This window comes from Stegastes partitus, unplaced genomic scaffold (assembly GCF_000690725.1).
Source record: "Stegastes partitus isolate 25-593 unplaced genomic scaffold, Stegastes_partitus-1.0.2 Scaffold374, whole genome shotgun sequence".
Lineage (NCBI taxonomy): Eukaryota > Metazoa > Chordata > Actinopteri > Pomacentridae > Stegastes > Stegastes partitus.
This window is the reverse complement of record NW_007578105.1, coordinates 178,721-202,563: the sequence shown is the minus strand read 5'-3', so window position 1 is coordinate 202,563 and position 23,843 is coordinate 178,721. Positions and strand designations below refer to the sequence as shown.

The 23,843-nt window shown below is 40.9% G+C and overlaps 1 protein-coding gene across 1 annotated transcript in view; it reads right to left on the bottom strand.

Moving 5' to 3' along the window:
• The window catches only part of LOC103359460 (protein TANC1-like), a 38,230-nt gene that overhangs the window by 13,312 nt on the left and 1,075 nt on the right, over positions 1–23,843 (bottom strand). The window contains exons 2-12 of the mRNA XM_008284802.1: positions 23,223–23,426; positions 21,016–21,108; positions 19,342–19,472; positions 17,121–17,421; positions 16,125–16,406; positions 8,378–8,494; positions 7,928–8,218; positions 6,908–7,035; positions 3,908–4,139; positions 2,889–3,055; positions 546–854 (exon numbers count right to left, since the gene is read on the bottom strand). Coding sequence (XP_008283024.1) covers positions 546–854; positions 2,889–3,055; positions 3,908–4,139; positions 6,908–7,035; positions 7,928–8,218; positions 8,378–8,494; positions 16,125–16,406; positions 17,121–17,421; positions 19,342–19,472; positions 21,016–21,108; positions 23,223–23,426 — 2,255 coding nt within the window. The remainder of the gene's footprint in view (positions 1–545; positions 855–2,888; positions 3,056–3,907; positions 4,140–6,907; positions 7,036–7,927; positions 8,219–8,377; positions 8,495–16,124; positions 16,407–17,120; positions 17,422–19,341; positions 19,473–21,015; positions 21,109–23,222; positions 23,427–23,843) is intronic.

The following is a 23,843-nucleotide window of genomic DNA, read 5'->3' as shown; positions in this document are numbered from 1 at the left end:
TTGGTTGTCTGTCTCTAAGTGTGGCCCTGTGATAGACTGGTGACCTGTCCAGGGTGTCCCCTGCCTTCACCCTGAGTCATCTGGGGTAGATTCCAGCCCCCTGCGACCCTAGTGAGGATTAAGTGGTGTATAGATAATGGATGGATGGATGATTGACCCTTTTAGCTTATTGACCATTTTCCCCATAGTTTTGCTATTTTAACCATTTATCCTCCAGTTAACTATTTTAGCTGGTAGCATTAAATATTTTAATATTCTAGGTAATCCTTACCACATTTAGTTAACTGTTCATGTATTACATTTTTACAGTCTATTTCAATCTTCTATCCTTGACTTTTAGGTGGCTGTTTAAATGACCCACTTTTTCTGCACACTTGCAACATATGGTGTTGATGTGTGACAGCTGACTCAGTATGTGGATATATCTTATTTTTTATTCAAATCATAATTTCAGTCTTTTAAAATTAGCAGAGCTTCCCGGTAACCCTGGCAACAGCACAGTTGTCGCTGGGGGACAAACAGCCCTTGCTAGTTGGATATCTGACCTCTGACAGTGAGACAGGCACGACCAGGTAATTTCCTCCTTTCAGAGTCAAGTGGCCTTTGTGGAACAGATCCAGGGTCAGCTGAAGGTAGAGGATGGAGCCGTGGCTGCGTGTTGACAGATGGCTGCTGAACTTGCTGAGGAGCAGAGGATCGGGGGCAGAGCCTGTTGGCGTGGTGACGTTAGTGGCAACCTGGGTGCTGCTGCTGACCCGGTGATGGATGTAGTCACTGAGGTCGGCTCCCAGATCACTGCTGTCTGGCAGGATGTCCAGAGAAATGCCAGAGAAAGGAAGAAGGGTGGTGATTTCCTGCAGTAGAAGAAAACGGCCAAATTATCGGTGAAGCACTGTTAAACCTAATAGCACACTCTGGTACAAACACTTAAATATTTAAAGAATTGTGGGGTAGCGTGTCTTTGGCGCATTAGCTGAGGACAAATTAAAAATACCAAAATCAAGACCCATTCCTGAGATGCTGTTGCCTCTGACTCACGCAGTGCCATGGGATACAGTACAGTAAATAGTGTGACAATGACTCAAGCTCCAACATTGCTCACAGGCATCTCTCAGATTCACATTTCATCTCCTCTCTTGCCATCCTCAACTGCTCAACACCGGCCAAAACCAGCTATGACTGATCAAAAAAAAAAAAAAAAAATCCATGTTATTGCAGCTCAGCTCCTCATTAACGAAGACTGACATTTTGGTTCAACGACCAGCAATTGACTTGTGGTCACAGACAGTGCTCCACTTAACCCCTTCGTAACACTTCACTGCAAAAACGTCCAGGTTGTTATACGAGAGAGAGCACTTCCTGTGTAATGGCTGGTTAAAAGGAAAAGGGAAAATGATCATCCAATCATGAAAGGTGGATACTGCAAGAGTGGTACAACAACTGTACTTTCCTTCTTTAAATTTTGATACTTAATGCTTGCTGACTTCAAATGCATCATGAAGAAAATGACCCCAAATGTGTTTTGTGTATTCCAAAACACTAATCCAATTATGTAACCAGCTGGCTGGCTGTCAAGCTCCAGACTCCCAGCAGACTCCCAGTAGTATTACCATCCATTCAGGGCGTAATCCGTGCAGCATTTGGAGGCTTGGCTTTGGCATTGGACAGATGCGTCCGCTGTTTGGTGGGATTACCGAACGGATTGAGAAAATACATCAGACTAGAGAGAGCAACGGTGCCAAACGCCACACTGTCTTTACCATGGCAGTAAAAGCACAACATGAAACTACAGTGTGTAGAGGGAGCTAACACAAAAGAAGCAGGTTTTAGTAATACCTCTGTGATTTGGGTAATGTGAGGCAAGGTGAAACTTAATGGGGTTGGTTCACCCAAAATACACAGTCCTATTTTCTGACTTCACTCACATCAAGTGGTACTTAGCTATTTAGGCAGTTGTGGTTATGTAGGTTTTGAAATTTCTACCTACATCTAAGAAAACTGACCAGTGGTCATCTGGCATAACAGTGCTGAAAGCTTAATAACAAGTAATGCAAAAGAAAAGCTACACACACAAGAGTCTACATCCTGAGATGAATGGAAATTTATTTGAAGCACTGAAAGCAGTGGAAAAATAAGATTTAAATAATTCAAGAGCAACATCTTTTTCCAGAAACAGCACTTCAATCCGCATTAAGAATATAGTGTCACCAGTCAGCAGGTGGCCAACTGTGATTCTGCACCAAAAAATACGTTGTGCTCCCAAAGGATTTTCCCCAAAGACCATCACTGAAAAAAAAAACATAGTTGTAAAGCCTTTGACAGGACACCTCACCCCTAGAAAAGTTATTTTTCTATGCATGAAGTAATCCCAATCACTGAATGGGACTCAGTGGTTGGAGCAAGGAAGGAAAACACAGACTTATGGAAGCAACCACGAGGTGGCAACCCTTTTTTTGGTGGATCCGTTCAGTGAATAATTTTGATTAAAAGGAATAAGCAGCAACTTGAAGTCCATTGTCAGGCTTTCATAATACATCTATAAGAAGATCCTGAACAATTTGTCAGTTTATGACAAGGCATCTACAAAAAGCGCCGAAACGAAACTGAATGAATAAGTTGAAGAAACAAGAGCCCGCAGAGAAAAGCCGACGTAGGTGTGGGCATAACTATGCTATTGAATTTTTTCATGTAATGCTGCTAGTATTTCAGTGGCAAATAAAATTCCATTCACTTCCATTTTACTGAGCAAGGCTAGCAACAAGGCGGAATGTCAGGAGAGATAAGAAAGGAAATAAATGAAGTGTAATGTGGGTGCACCAAGCCTTAAAGACAGGTGTGTGGTGGTTTAGATGTCACAGTAAAGCTGGAATGTAAATCATGTCACTCACCACCAGGCCAGTCCTGACCGTGACCACCAACTTGAGCCAGATTGGGAATTTGGAGATTATTTTGGTGATGAAGGTAGCAATGGTGTCTCCATAGTCTGGTTTATGGAATTCTGCCTCATTAAGACTGTCAACCAGTATAATATATTCTTCATCAGGTAGCCTCCGCTCTGAACACACAAAGAAAAAAAGAAGAGCACAAACAGAGGCTGAAGCACAATAAATCATTGCACATATTTCATTAATTCATTTGCCAAGCAAAGAGCACATAATAGGGAATCAAAGAAAGGATGTGTGGTGGTTTTCATCCTAAGCCTTTTATGGATAAAACTGGTGAATCTTTGTTTTCCAGTACAGAATATGTTAAGAGAAGCACCAACTACTGGTATTGATTATATTCTGCTGAAAGGGGCCAGAGGCCATCGTTGTTTATTAGCTTGAAACAGGACATATCCATCATGTTTCACATCATCTAAGCTGTCAAAGCATCTGCGAGGACTTGTGCACTCACGCTCACTCACATGAGGGCTCTCCATTTTTTTCTAACCTGCTTAATAGAGATGGAGTAGACAAAACACTTCTCTACTCAGACTGTGGAGGGCCCGGCCATAATAACACATCAATCTAACCCACTGACTGTATCATGAGAAACTGAGCTGGCTAATACACCCATAACATTCAAAGCCTCCCCCAAGTATTCGTGACCTTGAAATCCCGTTGGATGCTGATGATTCACCGGGGCAAAAATAACACTCATCATTTTCCTATGTAAATGGCCAAACATCTGTTTGATACTCTTCAGTGTTTCAAATCATTGACCTTAACTAAAGAAAATAATCTATGAGCCCACCATGGAGTCATTACTGGGCTATTTCACACAGGAGATGACAGCAGGCACCCTAATTGCAGGGTGAGGGAAGCAGACAGTTTTCCACCTTAAAACAGATGCCATTTTAAACTTTAAAAGGTCTTTAAATTTGAATATCACATTTGTCTTAAAGTGTGTGTGTGGACCTCATTACCCTTGCGCAAGCTGGCTATGGGCTCTAGGACACCCTTTCGAAAGGCCGCGATGGGGTCTTGAACGCAGGAGCGCAAGCTGAGTGTGTTTTGTAGGTGGGGCTCTTGTATGAGCAGCTCCCTGTACGCGGCGAGCTGCGGCGCTCTGGCCAGCAGGGCGGCAACACTGTGCACAAACTCCGGTACAAGGCAGGTGTAGGTGTTGTCAGCCTGACAGAAATGGTAGGCAACCACCTGGCAGGAGAAAGAGGAAGGTGAAAAGCTGAAAAAACACAAGTGTAATGCAAACACTGCTATCTGTATGTGTTTGTTTTGAAAGGGATCTGTATCTGGGTCTAAATTAAAGAAGTGTAATAGTACCAATAGAAATACTGGAAAAAAAATATAGTGGAAAACGTACACATTATAACAGTGGGAGAGACATTTAAGAATTGTACAGAGCCAAGTGATTTTTCTGTTGCATGAAGAACAGGAGGTGAAAACACAGATCACTGTAGAATTTGTTTCAAGTGTCAATGAAAAAAGGAAAAAATGCTCCTCGTCATTTTGCCTGCACTTTGTTTTAGTTTCTGTCTACTGTCACATCACGCCAAGTGCAATGCAAGCTTCAGTATCAGATCATGACATAAAAACACAACTCAACCAGTGAAAAGTTATTGAGGATAAACTTTGTTAAGTGTTTGCTCATTAAATTTAAGGTAGGCCGTATTTGTTTACCAATTTATTGGTACAATTAGCCAAAAACTCCACACTAACCCCTTAGCATTTTGTAATTCAAGTGGTCTGAGAGGAAACTAGACTAAAGGCCAATTTAAATTTTGTCATCCACCCAAGTCTGTGAGGGTACAACAAGGGTCTACAAGAGTCCGCACTACAAGCCACCGAGTGTGCACGTAAACAGTAAAATAAATGTTTTGTACAAGGAGCGACTATGCGAAGAGATTTTTAATCATCCATGCCTTTACAACTCATCATTAACATCAGTGCTGCGAGACTTTACAAAAAAAACAAAAAGATTGGAGCTCTGTGTGTACATTTGTTTCAATCACTTTGACTGAGGAATGACTCAGAAGAAGTGATGCAGTGTTGGCTGAACCGTAAACTGTACTGGAAACAATACTACTGCACAAATTCAGATGCTGTTTGTGTTTGTTCAGATGAATTGTCTGTGCATTTCCATAAAAGAAAGACATAAAAAGGAAAAAAAAAAACTCTAAGATGATATTATAAAAAGAAAGGTTACAATAAAATAACTCAAAGACATAAGCACGCAAAAAATATATGCAGACATCAGACAGGAAGATGAGTCACAACATAGAAGAAACTCCATTCAGCAGATGACTGAAGAATATCTCTAAAACAGTAAATACAAGTTGCTTTTTCCAGGCAGCAATCTGAAAGGTAAAAGACTCTGAGGAATAGAACATAAATATATAGATAGATAAATAGAAATATTGAGATGAATGGCAACTGCTTTGCTAGAAGATGAATAGTGCATTTTTGCAGAAAGATAAACATGTTAACCAGTACTTACTTAGGGCTTTACAGATCCCAGCCTCGACCTGGAGTGTTGCACATATAACGTTATCACTGATTTTACATTTGAGCATACATCCTCACCATCACAAGTAGTCTGACTAGTTCCCATGGAAACTCTTATTGAGGCCAAGTTAGTAAATTTAGAAGCTTCCATGTCATCTGTGTGATGCAGTCAGCTGCATGTTTTACATGTGCACAAAAATGGAGCGCTCCTGCATTAAAACACCCTTTTATCACAGATGTGCAGCCTCGTGGCTCTTTAAAAACAAGGAACAATGCTGATTTGTGCTTGTTTCTTTGAAGCGATCCCTCTTCAGTCTTTTGTGAAGACTTGTAAAAGTCATAGCTCCCTGCAGTACTGCTTGTGATGCCGTATCACATTACCATACTTACAAATCTTGCGAGAGAAGTGCACGAAGCAAAACAGGGCTATCAAAACAGCTATGAAACCTGATAAATCGAAGGGCATCCCTGTAATGTAAATGTGATTTCTTCCTTTTGTCTGTTGTAACTGCAGGTGAGTCAGCAGTCTGCTCTGCCTAGAATAAAAAATATACAGAAATGTGTCATGCAGTTATGTGATATTGTATTCTTACGAGGACCAAATACCAAATATAGACTTTTGGTATTTTAGTCTCTGAGAGCAGAACATTTTGGAAAGTCAGGACATTTTGGCCACAGCTTGTTTCTTTAAAGGTCTGTTTAGTGGATAATATTTGTTTTTGGGCTTAGCGTTGCACTAGGCTTAGGTTACATTCAGATTGGAGGTTGGCATGCATTTCTAGTGGTTAAAGAAACGGCTTGACAACTTCATAAATGCTTATATTTGAATTTTTGCAGTGAGATTAGAAGATCGATACCATCTGTTTATTGATTGAACACGAAGCTCCTGGCAGCACCTGGATAGCTAAGCTGAGCACAAACAGTGGAAACAGGGTAAAACAGTGAACTGCTAACAAAATCTGCCTAGCAGTGCCTAAAAAGCTCACCAACATGATGAATCTCATTTATTTAATTTGTACCAAAACTAAAGTGAAAAAATGACAATTGTTGGGTGATTATGTGCTGACGTTGCTCCTGTGAGCCAGTAACTTTCTTGGCTCTCTGGCAACTGCTCCAAGCCAAGAAACAGTCCTTTTTGAAGAATTGTCCTTTTCGCACATCTATGCAAATTAAAGACATGATATAATATGATAATTAGCGAGCGGTGGAGGTGCTGGTAGGTGGATTTTGAGAGAGTCAGGCTTGGTGTTTCCCTGTTTTCCATCTTTAAGCCAAGATAACGGCCTTGCATTTAACAGGCAGATATGAGAGAAACTCTCCACCTGGAAAGCAAATAAGCGCATCTCCTAAAATGATGTACCATTGCTTTAAGGTTAGATTTGTAGGCTATACATAGAAATTTGTAATTGTGGGCTCTTGCGAGAATAGGAATAATAATGTGAGCGGGTGTTTTCAGTTACCTTGGCAGCTAGGCATCTGACAGCCTCCTTCCTCGGCGCTGTACTATCGCTCGTTCCCGCAGCAGCACTCTGGTTGGGCTGGGAATCGGCTGGCTGTTTAGAGGCTGCTTTTGCCTGCCTATCCCCACCTGAACGGCGCGCAGAGCAACAACAACAAACGCAAAGCTGCCATTTACACTCGTTGGATGAAATCTCAGGTGTAAGCACAGGAATGTCAGAAGCGAAGCCCATAAAGAAACACAATTAAACTGCTGCAATTAATTAGTGTATCTGTGAGCAAGACTGGAAACTCTAACACTGAGCAAAACCCACATTAGACGGCTGCGTGAGTGTTTGTTTCAAAGACTGCAGTGACCCGCACTCTGGATTCACTCACACCTCATGCTATATTCCTTCGGTTAAATCTGACTTCAAATGACAACATACAATACAGGTATCAATAAATAATGCAAATGTGCTGAAAAATGAATGCCACTCTGCTTTTTCTGAACTGCTTTGCCCCCAGCCTGTAATCTGAACAGTATTTCTTATTGTACAACAGGAAAAGGCTGAAAGCAGGTGATTTTAAGAAAAATCCGTATCTGTGACCATTCTCATTTTTGTAACACCAGGTGTACTCCATTGTATTTTACAAAATCGCCAGCATTCAGCATGCATTTAAGTAAAAAAGTCATTTCAAATGAGCGGTTGATTTCTTTCTTTCTTTTTTTTTTTTAACTTTTTCTTGACACTCATGACAAGAAAAAAAAAAAAGCCAACAATCTCACTCCTTTTACACAACTGCAATCAGCAGAGAAACCTCAGGGGAGAACTTGAAAGAAGAGTATGTGACCCAGTTACTAACTCTTGCCCAAGAAGCAATGTTGCTTTCAATACCTCACAAAAAAATCTGACTTTACTCGAGCATACCAGAGAATGTAGGAAGTCAACTTGTAGCATTCTGTTGTGTTCTTACAGGAATGCTTGGAGCAGCACATAAAAAGCAAATTACGCCGCTGGGAATAAAAACAGGAGTCTTACATTTCGGGGAGGAGCCGGGACTGTGAGGGATGATGGGACCTCCCTGTGGCGTGCGCATACCGTGACAGCTGAGCGTCACCAGCCGCCAGATGATTGCGGTCTTTCCGGATCCTGCGTTACCCACAATGACAGCACCGCGTCCCTCACAGCTGCTTGTTTTTCTCAGGACCTCCTCCAGACGTGTAAAGAGCCAATCCCGGCCGACGAAAGGCGTTTCTGCTGTGATGCCCGGGACTTCGAACAGCAGCGGTTTTAGCATGATGTCAGCTTGTTTAAATGGCACCAATCTCCCTGGACAGTGTGAGAAGACAGAGTTAAAGCGAAGTAAGAATGAACGAGTTTAGGTACATTTAAGCAGTGATACTGGGGAAGTTAACACGTGCCACACAAGGTCTGCAACAAGCTATATTTACACACTGATTTTTACCCCAAGGTGAAGCCACAAAATACCTTTGGAGTCATCACTTGTTCGTCCAGCTGTGTTGTGTTTGCGGACAGAGCTCCTGTGCCCAGCAGCCCTTTGATTGTCCAGATAACTCAGATCCTCCAGTCGAGTGGAGCTTGTTGCTGCAAAGAGAAAATGGGTGGGGAATGAATTCAAAGTTTGAGAGCATGAGGTGCAGGAAATGTGCAAAGATACACACACATACTGCAGATACTCCAGTCAATTATTGTATCCATGGAGACGCGAGACATAAACAGCATTTGCTCTTAATGATACATGACCTTGAGGAGACAAGCGAGATGAAAAGAATAGAAAACAACTCATCTCACATCCTGTAATCTCAAGCTCACGAGTCTGAAATGACCAAATGCTTCATGTTGTCTCACACGTCAAGACACCAAAATTGTGACAATCGGTGGAAACACATCGCCGGCTGCAATGCAAAAATGTATCAGCTGTCAATGACAGGATTAAACGCATTCCTGCAATGACCAAATGAGCTGCACACAAGCCAACATGATAAATAATAAAGAACATGTTGCACTGATGGGCAAGAAACAAAAAGATGAAGTGCTTTACTCCCACATTTGCCTATCCACCCACCCACTCACACTACAGAGTTTACAGGTCAGCCTGGCTTACTTTCTGCAGTTTTCAAGACATTAGGCTGAGTCTTTAGTCCAAGCTATTGGGAAAAATGTGCTTTGTGTAGTTCACTGTATCTTAAATTTGGCTCTCTGCACAAAACAATAGTGAATTGCTTTTTGTATAGCGCATCATTATGCAGCACTTTACGGCGACACGAGAAATAGAAGAACCAGTGCAGCGTAATGTAAACTGATACAGCAGTCCTGTAACAGATACTATCTCTTGCTGAACATTTCAGATTTGTAAAGTGCTGTTGACACTGTGTCAGAGAGATGCTAATTCAATTCTAATGTAATTCTTCTACCTGCAATTTGTGATGTATTTGTAGACAAAACATGCTCGAGACAAAATTTGACAAACATTTCTATTTATGTTTCAGTGCAGCAGCACATCATAATGAGTCACAACAGAATAAAACAGTCTGAAGATGCTCATATGTGTACACTGAAAGAGCTACTGGTTGGACATTCCTACTGTCTACACAGGCTGCAAAGAATTTTTTTTTTCAATTCACATGCTGTTGACTGAAGTGAGCATTGTTTTAAGACATTTTTTTAAAAAAGAAAACGGTGAACATAGTGTTCCCTTTAATCTGTTGAACCCCTTAAACCCAGATTTGAAACTATGTTGTTTTACAGAACTGCTAAAATTACACTTTGATACAGAAAAAAAAAGCTTAAAATCATGATTCTTTATTAAAATCACTTTATTTTATATGTCTCGTTTAAGATTTTGCCACAACTTAACCATTTATGCTGATTCTGTAAAAGACTAAAAACTGCAAACTCCTCAGTGCAACCATGATGCCATTAGTGACTCAGCTGCAACCAACAGTTGTGTGACAAAAATTCAAGGACTTCTGGCTGAACTGGGTTGAACTGCAGGCTGTGCTTACACAGAGCGCAATTATGGAAGCACATTTAAAAATGAAGTAATAAAATATTTATAGTCTGTGAAGTCACCTTTTTTTCAAGCATTAGTGGGCACTGGAAAAAATGTTGTACTTGTTGTGTCCAGGATTTTTTATTTTTTGTGAAATAAGAAATCACAGTAAATAAACTCTCAATCTTTACTATTTTTAATATGATTTATGACATAACCGCGTTTAACAGCACAAAACACATTCTCAGTTCTCTCTATTTCTAGTCATGGTTGTGCTGATTACACAGAGATTTTTTTTGCAGTAAAAAAATAAGTTCACAGTGAGAAAAAATATGACAGGAACAGAAAACACACAGAAATTGCTTGGGGTTCAGAGGATGAAAATGTAGACAAGAAAAAAAATAAGAAAAGAGAATTACACATTTCTGTTATTCACTGAATTTTGCTCAATTTGTGAAAAAAAACAACAACAACTAATCATCCTGAGAGCATGCAGAGTATAGTCCAGTAATTTCTTGGCCAGCTGTTGGCCTGTTTTTGGAGCAGATGGTGAGAAATAAAGTGAAGAACCTCGGTTCCAGTCTAATCTTAGGCTGTTCCTTTGCTGCCTCTTTCTCTGTTAACGAAGGGGAATCTAATCCAAGTGGTTTACGAATCCAGGCATGGCAGAGAACCAACTAACTAGATTACAGATGTTGCAACTAGAAGTGTCTGTGCTTAATAAGAGGTCTTTGCATGTTCAAATATTTTCCTTCTGAATATGTATTTTTGCTCTTATTTAAGAGTATTAGATTGTCTGGAAAGATAGTTCAATTTATGTGAGGAAACAGCAAATGGCATTCGTACAGTATTACTACCGAAAGAGACTCATGGGAAAATGTCATTCATTCATTGGTCTTTGTCATTGATACAATATATATTTTTAAAAATCTCTGTAAAATCTGAAAATCTGGCATTACAGCTGCCTCTAATCCCTTCAGAGGGGGATGAAAAAAGGTCTGAGTCACGTTATTCTATAAAATACAGTAGAAAGACCTATCAGACAGGCACTGGACAAAAGACTGACTTTCCATGTACTGTACATGTTAAATGCAGTTGCTGGTAATCTCAGAGCATCTGAGAAAGCTGCACATATGTGAGCTGTTAAAAGGGCTTAAAGCTTTAAAGCAGCAATTATATTCACAGCCTGAAGATGTTGGCCAGCAACATCCTTAAGCATCCTCCATCAGGACAAATCGCCAAATCATCCAACAGTCAGACATGAGCTGCACAACATGAAATGTGTTTGTGTGCTCTTAACATTTCATATTACTACGTGGTGTAATGCTGGATCATCACTTCGTCCTCTCTATTTATAACAGCGAAGAAGACACACTGAACTTGCATTTTTTATTTTTTATTTTTTTGAAAACACTCCAGTACATACAGTACTCACTTTGGCTCATCAGATTATATTTTCGCATATGTCCTATCCCTACATGTGTCCATCGCCCTGCAGCAGTGTGGTTGAAAGCTGCTGAGCCCTGTAAATATTATAATTTACAGGGCTATTAAGAGCACATGTTGCCTGCTCTGTAGAGTGCCCAGTGGACACTGAGAGGCTCCCCGGTGCAAGACAAATCAATTACAGTGTGAACACTGCAATTATGATAAAGGAAAATAGATCGTGGATGAGCAAATAACATACTGTGGAATGATGAAAACATAAATTTCCCTCCAACAGGTAGAAAGGGGGCTTTTAGGACAAGGGACATGCATAAAATTAACATAACTGTCAAGCAACAACAGGAGTGGAGGACTGAGGATTGAAAGAACATCCACAGTGAGAGGATGGAGCACAGTCTGCAGCAAAACAGTGTGAAGGAGGTGTGGAGTGGGATGAGAAAGACAGTCAGGCCAAATGGCTGAGTGGACCAGTGATACAATGAACGAGTTAAAGCATGTTTTCGGCCAGTTTGACACAGGGACACAAGGACAGCTCATCCCTCCACCATTGACAGTCCAACCTGTCCCACACTCACCGCCTGCCTTCATGTTCCCTGCTGATGACAGTGTAGCTGATTACCCTCCAGCCCCTGTTGATCCTTCATCACTGTAAAGGTCAACTGTGCAGCCCCTGCCCAAGCCCCTGGCATCCCTGATAGCATCACTTAAGCTGGGATTACGCTCCCTTGCAGACGCACAGACAGACAGACAGCTGCCAATATCACAGAGGCACAGTTCTTCTAAATTATACTAGTTTCTAGTCCCCCTTGAAGGACGTGTTCCATTTGTGCGCTGAGGATCTGACGTCACATATTCCACACATGCACTTTACTGCCCTTGTTGTGTAGAGTTCATGTGGACCAAATTTTGGGATGCAGATCCATCAACTTCCGCAGACTTAGGCAAAAGGCTGAAATTTACGTCACTGGAACCCCAGGAGATCCTTGTGCAGATGTAGGAAGTGCAAAATTGGCTTCAAATGTGTCTAGCATCCATTCAAATGAATCTAAACAGTCCTACATTTTGAGAATTACTTTTTTGCTTTCTGGCATAGAGTTAAATGTGTAACCCACTCTTGTATTGTGCATTAAACATAAAGCCAGATTCTGATTATTTTCACATTATTTTTCCATTTCAGAGTTTTTATAATATCATATTCATGCTGTGGCAGAGTAGAAGTTGATATCTGGCCAACCATAGCATGCTGTCTTTCACGACCTGAGTGGTAGAAGTCCCAGGATGTCTGATTTCCAGAAACAAGAACGTAAAATGGCATCCAAAGCAGTGACGCATATATTCAGTCCATATGCCCTACATCTTTCAGGGTGATCTATTATTGCACTGATATTGTGCAGTCTAAACGAGGCTTACAGCTAAAGCCTGGAAGCATCAGTAACTAGCCTGGCTGTGTTTAAAGGTAATGAAGTGACTTCACAAACAAGATACACATCTTATGTATCTTAATGAGCTTTAGAGGCACTAGCAGGCAGGATCTGTTATCACTGCAGAAGGACTGGGTGATATATAACTTTCATTTGATTAATTCAAATTTTTCTTTTTGCAAGAAATCCAGATTTGTGCTTGTGATGCTTTTTCTCAATAACATTTAGTGATGAGAAATAGCTCTCTGGGGTCATGAGCTGGCCAGTCAAACACACTTCAAAATGGATTAGGATGTTTTGGAATTTTTGTGGCATCACTGGGCAAAAATTCAACAATAACCTTTCAGCATATTGTAACTCATGTGGTCTGAGAGGAAGCTGGACCTCCTCTTGGCTGCATTTCCAGGCTTCAGGCCGTAGCCAGTGATGGGAAACGTTGGCCAATCACAGTCCTTTTCAGACCAGAACAGGTGGGATGATATATAGAGCAACAAAGTCCACTTTGGGAAAGGGATGTAGCAGCTGAAGGGGTTACATAGAGGACTTTTATTTAGATGAATAGAGTTTAAGTGCTGCGTAAAGCAAGAGATGACTATTTTGACTATTTTTTGTGTTTGAAGCGCATGCATATGTTCGTGATCGTCCGGTGGGAGTCATTTAGGACAGAAAGGATGGAGCTGCAGAATGAGGGCTGTATTTTCAGATTCTGGCATTTTTTTGTGTATCTTTTCCAGATTTCTGCCTCCTGCAGCTTTGAATGACTCCTTTTTTCTAAGAACAACACCAAACAGACCTTGATGTTTTGTAAAGTTTATAAAAACTTTGTTCAAACTAAAAGTGGCAGCTCAACAATCATTATCTGCCACCATGGACAAAAGCACACAGTGGAATAGGAGCGCTATGTGTCCTTTTTAGAATTCACATGCTAGCTCCCATCACAATTCCACCTGAAAAGCATCTAACATTAGCTGCCTCACTGTCTAGTCCCACCTGTATGACAGGGGAACACTGGTAGCAAATTAAAAAAGGCATTTTTTATCAGCAAAGACACGGTACTCTGGCAAAAAACCTTGAGTTGACTAAGATGCTGAGATACATCTGTCACAAATATAAACCACAATGCCACAAATATTTTGTGGAGGTTGCATTGCCCAGTACGTTATTTGTTGTTGTTGAACAGCTGCTCCTAGTGTTTTGATTTAATATGTGCAAAGACAAACATCATGTAACAACTGTAAAAGGCGAAGCAGCCTCGCCAGTGGCGCTTGTCAGTGCTGAACATTTACTGGCGTAGTTACTGGTGAAAGGTTTCCAATTTTAATAAGTAAAACTACTTTTGAATCCATCTTTTTTCTCAGATTTGTTTAGAAGAGAAGTAAAGAAAACTGAAATTTTAAATTGTCTTTAGAAAAAAAACGATGAGCATATTTTCTAAAATGTTTAACTATTCATTTCATTTGAATTTAATGATGGTCCCTCCACTGCAGAAAACCTCCTGCACCGTCCTGCAATCGAAACCAGGATGCTCCGGTGCCTTTGTAGGCCAGTGGCACTGACCTCTCACATGATAAAGTACTTGAAGAGGCTGCTACTGCAGCATCTCAGACCCCACTCTCGAGTGAACTCTTGCTAGTTTAAATACAAGGAATATATACTGAAAGCACAGACAACACAGTAATTAATGCAGAAACGATGCAGCCTCTGACTTGTTCGTTTGGCACTCTTTTCGCCAGCACCCATCATACTGTACAATACTTTCTGTAAAAATGGCCTGAGTCTCATTTCAGTTTTTGTGCTTGCAACAACCAGCATTTATCTCAGGACACTTTGAGAACATTAACTACTGTAACCATCCATTAAACAAATTTTGTCCATGAGCACATTAATGACAGTTGGACAGTGCACATAGTCACATAAGGTGATGAAGCCTCCATCTATTCTGAACTTTGAATTATGCATTGACTAACTGCAAAATTAAACCTGAACATCTGCACTGCAATAGATAATGTAAATACACAGGTTATGCACAGATCATAATCTGCATATTGTGCTTTCATTTGTTTAGCTCTCAATGTTCTGCCTATGTTTAATGTGCTGTTATTCTACATTTCCGTTATGAGTAATAAATTATACGCAATAATACATACGTAATACATTTATGAAGACAGCTTTAATTTTAAAATTTGTTTTTAAAAGTGGAACATACATTTAGAAAATGTCTGCTCATTCAATATATTCTGATCTGCAGGCAGTTTTTCTTCATTGTAGGATGATAATGCTGCTGCTATGACAACAAACATTTCCATCCAGGAATAAATCAAAGTTTAACTTGATTTCATCTAATAATTTGTATCATAATGTACATGTACATTCTTACTCGACGGTCTAATCTGTCATGAGCGTGGACTAAAAATTTAGCAGCTACATGTGGCTCACTTCATCTTTATGCTGAATTTCATCTAGAGTGCTTAAATGAAAGCACCAGCTGACAGAAGAAACTGGCAGGCGTTACTGTGAATCCACTCCTTGGGGAATCTTTTCTTTTGCTCCGTCCACAAATGAACTGACATCTAAGGGAAGAAAAAGAGCCTTGTGCGCTACCAAAGATCGTGACTAGAGAGGGAGGGGGGTATTTTTATGACAACTGGAGGCCTCCCAGGACATTTAACTGGTACTGCTCACTGTGTGTATCCAGCCTCAGTGGTAAGTAGAGCACCAGCACATGGTGCAGTTAAGTTGAGTGCTGCAACACAGAGATTTTGCAAATTCTGCTCTCAGTGCATTGGATGAGTAGTTGGAAAATGTCAAGTCAACAATCAATTCAATCAATATGCCATTCAGTCAATATTAATCAGTCCATTAATTAATCACACGAGTCACAGCTGTCATATTCATACTCTCATTAGCCTACTTCATCTAGTATAATGGAAGCTTTCACTACTCACTCACTACATCCCTAATTATGTCTCATTTTGTTTAATATGTACAAGAATGAAAGTGTAAAAATGACACATTTTGGTTTAATTGGGGTTTTTTGTGTGGGACCAATTCTTGGCCGGAAACAGTGACTTATTGGAGACTCCGCTGGTTGACTAGCAACCTCGAGGTGATGGCAAGACTCTAGGAATTACGTGTTAATTAGTGAGCTTTATATGGTGCTGGTAGGCGGCTTTTATTCCCTTTAGACAACTGTTTACTTCTGTTTCCAATCTTTCCAGTAAGTTTAGCTAACACGCGCCAGATTCCTAAAATTTTCATCAAGAAAATGAACAAGCATATTCTCCAGGATCTCTCTCAAAATACAACTATTCCGTAAATGACAGAATAATAGAAAAACATAAAAATGTCAACTCACCTGCCACAGAATTGGGACGGGGCATCGCAAGGGAAGAAGTGCTGTGTAAATGGTGCTGTGGGAGTGGTCTTTTCGGTGCTGGTGGAGTTCTGGGCTCCATGATGTCAGTTCTAGGTAAGGCCTCATCTGGTTGGACTGTCAGATTGTCCCTGGTTGGCCCAGGATGGCGGTCCTCGCTTGCATGGCCCATTGCACCAGCACCGCCCCCAGGGCCTTCGTCCTTAGTCAGAACCTCACTAGAGGCGCTGCGCTCCTCATTCTCAGATGAACTAGTGATGGTTGCTGAGCAGTGCAAATAAAATATGAAGTAAGTAAACTAAATCCTATTTCTAAAGAACATCCAGCATGCAACTGTTAACTTACTTTTTCTTAAAATTTACTGAAGAACCATAACAGCCTCAAATTCAACAAAACACATTTACTTAGTCAACAGGAAAATACACCTATCTGTTACCAGGCGTTCACTCAAAACTCATCAACCACTGAATTTTATTGTAGTTGATGCACCCTTTGGCTTTTTGTATTCAACTATAAATAAAAACTCTATTTAAGGAGAAAAAAGTGTCCTATTTTGGGAGAATCAGACCCATAAGCAACAAAGACAGCAGTGTCCCAGTTTTGACAGGAGGGAGCTGAAGCCTTAAGGCTGAAGTGGCACAGACAACATAGAGAAGCTCGCTGTGGGGTAGGGGTCCACATTTGACAATGACTTACAACTGTTGCATCTAACTTCCTATCAGCATCTAGGAAGCAATTCAGAGATGAATCGTGTTTGGGTTTTCCGATAAGGCAAATGGTTCCATATCAAGATAAATGGGCCAGTGATGCTTGTTTTGCTCAGTCTCACTCAGTAAATTCTAGTGATGCGTGGCTAGGCATTTTCATTGGACATGCTTCACCTAGTGTAAAAAAACAATCTGAACTCATATGATGTGGACACACATCATTTTAAAGCTTAGACAGGATTTCCAGAAGATAAACAGCAACAACACACACCTATAATTCCACTATCCTTGCTCTCCAGGGTTGAGGTGGGGCTTTGAGATGGAGGCCCAGGGCTGCACCCAGCAGTGAGCCCAGAAGCAGGACAGGGCGCAGGGCTGGATGCTGGGCTGGACAGGGTTCCACTGGGGCTGATGCTGGAGCCGCAGTGGGGGGACGGTAAGGGTAAAGGCTGGGGTAAAGACTGGCCTCCAGCACTGGTGCTCAAGGTGGAAGAGGGGCTCTCTGAACAGGGGGAGGCAGTGCTGCAGGTCAGAGTGGAGCTGGGACTCCCCCCCTGGGCGGAGGTATCACACTGAAACCAAAACACAGACAGAATGAGAAAAAGTTAATATATATATGAAGACAGCGGGAAGGAGTGATCAACACTGTGAGTGATAAGGAGGAGGAAAATAAGAGAACAACATTTAGGTGGGGTTCTTCTGTTTCAAAAGGGTAGTGAATTAACATTGTGACTTGCCACTCCTTTAACAGTTCTTCACTCTGCATGACAGTGTTTGCCTTCATGCACACTGTTGTGTTTGATTATGACTGACTATATCTAAGTGTGCATGCAGATGGGAATTGAAAGGATAATTCCAGTTATTTTCATCCTGGCTGTCATTTTCACAGCTTTTCAGAAACAATGGCTGGTTGTGCTCAAAACTAAATCAATTACTGTAGACATTTACAATTTACTGTAAAAGTCAGCGTGCACCCGTTCTGCATTTCTGCACGCAGCCGATTTCACAAAGATAAAATAAACTGTGAGCATTTTTCACTGGCACCAGGATGTATACATAACATATAATTATAAGTACGACACCAAAAATCCATTTAATACAAAATGAGACTGTCTGAATGATGGCACTAGCTAGAGTTACACACCTAATACCATAATATATGCAAATCACACTAAACGGGAAATCTAACATTGGATGACTGTACAATCACAGTGTGAGTTGCTGTGTCAAAACAACGCACATCAGTTGATTTTTAAGTTAGTACTGTGTGTGTGTTTTGAATAGCACCTTGGAGCAAATGCATGTAAAGCTCTACAGTAAAGCAAAATAGAAAGTCATTTTGAGCAAAATAAGTCTATTATGGTGGAAAAATCTGCAGAGCTAAGAGCCAGGTTGAAAAAAAGCAGAGATTATTTTTCAAAAACAGTTACCATGGCTCGATCTGAGCAGAACTGCATCTATTGAATAAGATCCTTGAACTCACAAGTCCACTTTTCAAGAGCAAAGAAAATATATACGGGCGTATACACAATGCCAAGCACATGTTACTATAGTCGCTCTGTAAAACGTTATATGTTTATGGAGCTTATTCAGTTTTTGGGGAGACTGATATAGACATCATTATTTATCGCAGGTATTTTTTTAAGACTGTCGTTTGTGTTTTTGTTGTGGTATTTTAAATTATGTTCTTTGTTGGAGAAAAAACATTTTTTTCATGTATGTATTATTCACTTGTCTTTCAAAAAAATATTTAAAGTACCACTGACACCTGAACATATCACTGTATATTAACTGCCTTCTACCAATAAAGGCAGTGAAACGTAAGATGTTCAAAACTGATCTCACAAAAAAAAAAGAGTCTTATCCTTTTACTTGATCACGTGCATTTCAGGTCTCTTCATTACTGATGCAACATTTCTGCAACATAGAGACTGTAGTGAGACAAGGCAACAGAGTTTAAACAGCTCACTGTTATTCCCTTTATACCAAAGCCTCATCTATCTTAGCCAGGACAACCCACATTCCTCATATGAGCCTTGCTATCTCTGTGAAACTGACTGAATCTGGAGCTCAGGTGGTGGAATGAGGCTGAGAAAATGGGCCAAGGCTGAGCAATGCAAAGGCAGAGAGATGGAGGGACATAGGCGCAATGCAATTTGGTACAATAACTCTGCATAAGGAGTTAAACTAATAGGACACTGGGAATGACAATGAAGCTCTGTGGACGCATAGCAACACAAATAATAATGTTCCCTTATACATAGATATATATATTCCCAAAGGGGATTAGAGTGGTTAAATCACACATAGTATATAACACAATTTTTGCCTGCATTTTAAATAAAAATCAACTTATCTTTAGTAAGAAACACTTAAATGTTAATAAAAGGAGTAAGATCTTGCCGACAATCTAAATGCTAAAAAAAAGGAGGTTGTTTCATAAACCATCCATCATGACAGCAAGGGTCCAGCAAATCAATATGCTGTCCTACCTTCTTTTCCCTCCTGTCCTCCATAGGAGAGCTAGCAGTGCTGGGCGTTGCTTCTCCCAATAAGAAGCATAGTCTGGTCATCAGTTCCTGGGTAGAGAGGGAGGAGCCAGGAAGGGGCTCCACGTGGAGGTCTGGAAGACACACACATTCAGGACACAGGAATTAACAAGAAAATGGTAACACGGTAGGACAAATGAAAGCGCCATCAAACTGACGCTCCCGTTTCAGCTGAGCTTGCTTGTGGGGTTCCCACCCAGCAGCATCGGCAGTGAACTGCAAGAAATATGCATCCACAGGTCAGCACAGCCCCAGCTGCACTGATTATGAATGCACAGACAGTGGCTTTCCAGTCCCTGGTTGAGGCAGCAGCAAGAGGTTGTGTGAGGTTGCGAGTTTGCCTGTGCGCACGCCTGCCAGGTGCTCTCGGTTAAGAGACGGATTGTGAATTTCAATGAGCTCGGAGTCGACTCTGGAGCAGAAAGAAGGAGTGCCTTGGCTCTGCCTTCACTATTGCTCCTGGAGAGATTGGCTGACACAGGCCATGTGCTGCATTCATTTATCACCGTTTAAGGCTCCCTGATGTCGTGACCTCCAACCCCTGCTCTTCTAAGGTCCAAGCTCACCTCAGCAAAGTAAGCCTCAAACAGTTTTCACATCTCTGTGCTTTACCCGGCTGAGCCATACATTCCTCCGTTCTGACACCTCACGTATGTAATGTTATCAGCTGAGTAACATGCATATTGAGTAGGCATATAAACAGGATGACAGGACATCACGGATTACAGGAACAGCTCACTCCTCCTCACAAACATCTTTTCGTTTAGACATCACATTCATTTCGCACTCCCTCCACTGATTCTTTCTCATTCTGTCTTGCTGGCTCATGCTCTCCCTTTAAAAGGTACTGCATCACATCGTTTTACATTCAATCCAATTGTGTGCCAAACACAAGGCCAGCCTTGAGAATATCAAGGTCAATTTTGAGAGACAAGTCTGGTCATTTGTGTTTTGTAACGTGCTCCGGTTACAGCCTTTGTCAATACTCTTTTCACAGCTTGAAAAAGCTGTAAGACTTGGGTAGGATGTGTATTTCAGCGAGGGGGAGGAGAGAAAACTTTGCATTTAGTCAGCAGAGCACTGAGATCCAATCTGGAGTAACATGAGGACACACTGAATGTCCAGTACTATTCATCAAACCACCTAGCAGTTGCCATTGGAAACGGGAAGCTGAGAGGTGCCTGGCAACCGGGATGGAAGATGCCTCATAAAATCTGTTTAGCCGAAGGGTAGACCTCTGGTCAAAAACACAAAGAAAGCTGGTAAAGATGTGGATATTTACACCATTATTGCTTTAATGTAACCTTAACTGCGCAAGCAACATTCAGAGAAGTCAGGGCAAGGACTAAGGAGAAACTGTGATAAAACAAATCGACTCTCAATGATACACTGAATAATACAGAGACATCACTGTCTACATACAGCTCAAGGAAAAAAAACTTCATGCAAACCATTAAAGATGTAATTACAATATACACACACGTTTACTTTCTGTCACACCTCACATCATTCATTCTCTCACCTCTACCCCATTCTCATTCTCATTCAGCTTCACTGATCAATACCAGGAAAAACAGACACAATGCTAAATACACGCCCACATGCTCCTGTTCTCACCTCTGTGGTCTGTCTTGCCACGGCACGAGGCAAAGACAAGAGGTTCTCTCGCACTGGAAGAGCCATCCACATACTCCAGCTTCTTTACCCGTCCTTTGGCCACAGCAAAGAGGCAGAAGGGAGAGGGAGGGAGAGCAGGCAGGGTGGGAGGGAGGGAGGATTGAGGGTGGAGATAGGGAGGGATATGAAAGAAAGTGAGTGAGAGAGAGGGAGAATGAGAGAGATTAAGCCTCCCCAGATGAGATCTGTGGTGCAGAATTTGAATTGTGTCCCTGGAGTACGAAGCAGAATGTACAGAGTGTGAGCCATGGATGCAAACAGTACAATATTTACTGTACCGTGGGCATTTATGTATAATATATTACCACTGCTAATGTTAGTGTGTGTATGTGTGTGAGAGTGTGTGTGTGTGTATGTGTGATGGTAAGGACAGCGGTGCACTCTGATGTGTGTGGGTGTGTCTCAATTTATGCAACAACATCTAAGGGTTCGTGGAAGCGCAGATTCTTCAGGACTGAAGATCACTGAAGGATGAGATGTTTGAAAACACTGACATGTACAGATTTTTTCTGTACTCAAGGTTATTCAGTGATTGAATCGTGCATGTGGATAGACTTGGAAGCACCCTCCTGCAACCCAACATACTGTTTAGTATCTAATTATGCACGACCGCCAAGGAAACAAAAGCCGTGACACTATATGTTTTTACTTGCTGTAATTTTCCTCGTCATATTTGTTCAGTGGACGGAGAAAAACCAAGGCAGTGCTGCATGCAATGAAAGGTAATAGCACCTTTTTCTGAATGGCTGTACTTTGCTGCACACACTGCCACCTAGTGCTTCTTTTAAGGTGAGGAACCCCAGGTAAAAAATGCAGTGTGTTTCTTTTTCAACCAATAATTTAAATAGGGTTTATATCATTTTAAACATTGCAGAACTTTGAGTATTTTTTTAGGTCGTTACATTTTAAAACAAAATTGATATTTCTCTATCAGTGTTTATACTCTTTGTTCATTGGCTACGAAACTTGTAAAATTAAATATCTCTAAAGCAATATATATGTACATAACAGAACATGATACATTTGACCAGTTTTTACGAAGAAGACGCTTAAAATGTATTCAGACAAGAGCTTATTTAAGTCCCTTTCCCCTCAAAACTGTGTTTTCTTAATCTTCACTGTGTAGAATGATGTAAGTACTGAGTTAAACACGAATGTTTTCATATTCATCTGCTGAAGGGGGGAACTTTGCTTGGTGCTCACTTTAAATCTGAGTTTATAAATGTATGTACACGTATGATTTTGTGGCATCAAATAACTTAGAGACAAATCAAGATCTATTATGCAACTTCCACCAGTGTGATAGGGAAACCTGAAACTGTAAATACCATACATCTTTAGTGGTATATGAAATAAGTCACACTTCTTTATTTATATGAATCTTTAAACCCTTAAAAAACACCTCTCATTTTACTAAAAGGCTAAAAACTTGGAAGCATTTTGTTCACTTACAGTGAGAACACTGTGCAGCACATATTTATTCATCAAGTATGGGAGCTTACAGACAACAGAAAATCGAAGAAACTGCTGTTTTGTGGGCACACACTCTTATTACAAAGAAACTAACTATTGCTGCTGCTATTGTTGCTGTACTTTTGGTATATTAAAACACTTAACAACATGTGAATCCTGAGTCTTTGTGCTTTTAAACTGTGTACAATTTGCTTCAGAATGGGATGTTGCTATTCAAAATGCAGCAGCAGAATTTTTACCCGACCTATATTTGTGTGAAGGTGATAATGATGGAGAACAAAAACTTGCTACATCTGCATGGCTACATCTACTACGAACAATACGTGAGATGATCAAACTTCGTGGAATATTTAATGAACAGATCCAAACAAATGTAATATCTCAGATTTGACCTACCTAATTGGGGTTCCTTGCCTTAAGTTACTCGCTTAATTATTTACTCTGACAATCTGTCACATGTTTTTGGGCCCTGGGGGCACAGTCTGTATGCTCTTGTATTTTCTGCCACATATAAGGAACAGCTGAATGCACAGAAGCTCTCTGCTAATCAAGGCAAACCCAAGAAAGCATTCTGCTGTTGTTGCAGCTATTCCCTGATGCACAGTTCCTTGTCATTTTCAATTGCACATATTGAGATCATGGTTTGTTTTGATTTTTATTACTGTTTAACCCACCTGGGAACTTGATGCACGACTGGGAGGGAACTATGTCAGGCTGGCGAGGCAGAAGAGGGGAGGACGGTAAAGAAATGGACACACCCTTGGTTAGTCTCTTCCGTTTTACCGGGCTTTCGGTGTAGCCGCTGTCACGGTCCTGGAAGTGAGTGGCACGCTGGCCGCTAGTCCTCTGCAAGGTGCTGTGGGTGTACACCTCACCACCTACATTGAAGACATGGAAGAAAGTACAGAAAAGAAAGAGGAGGGTAGATGCTAAAGTTAAAGAGGCATAGTAGAAAGCATATTTACAAAAGCCAAGTTGATTCAGAGCTGTTGCTTTGCAGCAGATTGAACTTATCGCAAAGAGAGCAGTAGCCTATAAAATTTCTCTCACATAAGGCTGCGACAGAGCAAACATAACTTGTCTTGGAGGCATATTGCTGAATGAGGTAATGGAAAGTTGGCAATGCCAGAACATCTATTTAAAGGAATGGGATCACACTCATTAAACAGGCTACACTTATTATATTTCAGTTCAATATTTCAATCATTTTCATGCCCAGTCTTACGGCAGTAATTAAGCCTGATTTTGAGTCTTGACACTGACATTATGCACGAGAAAGCCATGTGATTACAGAG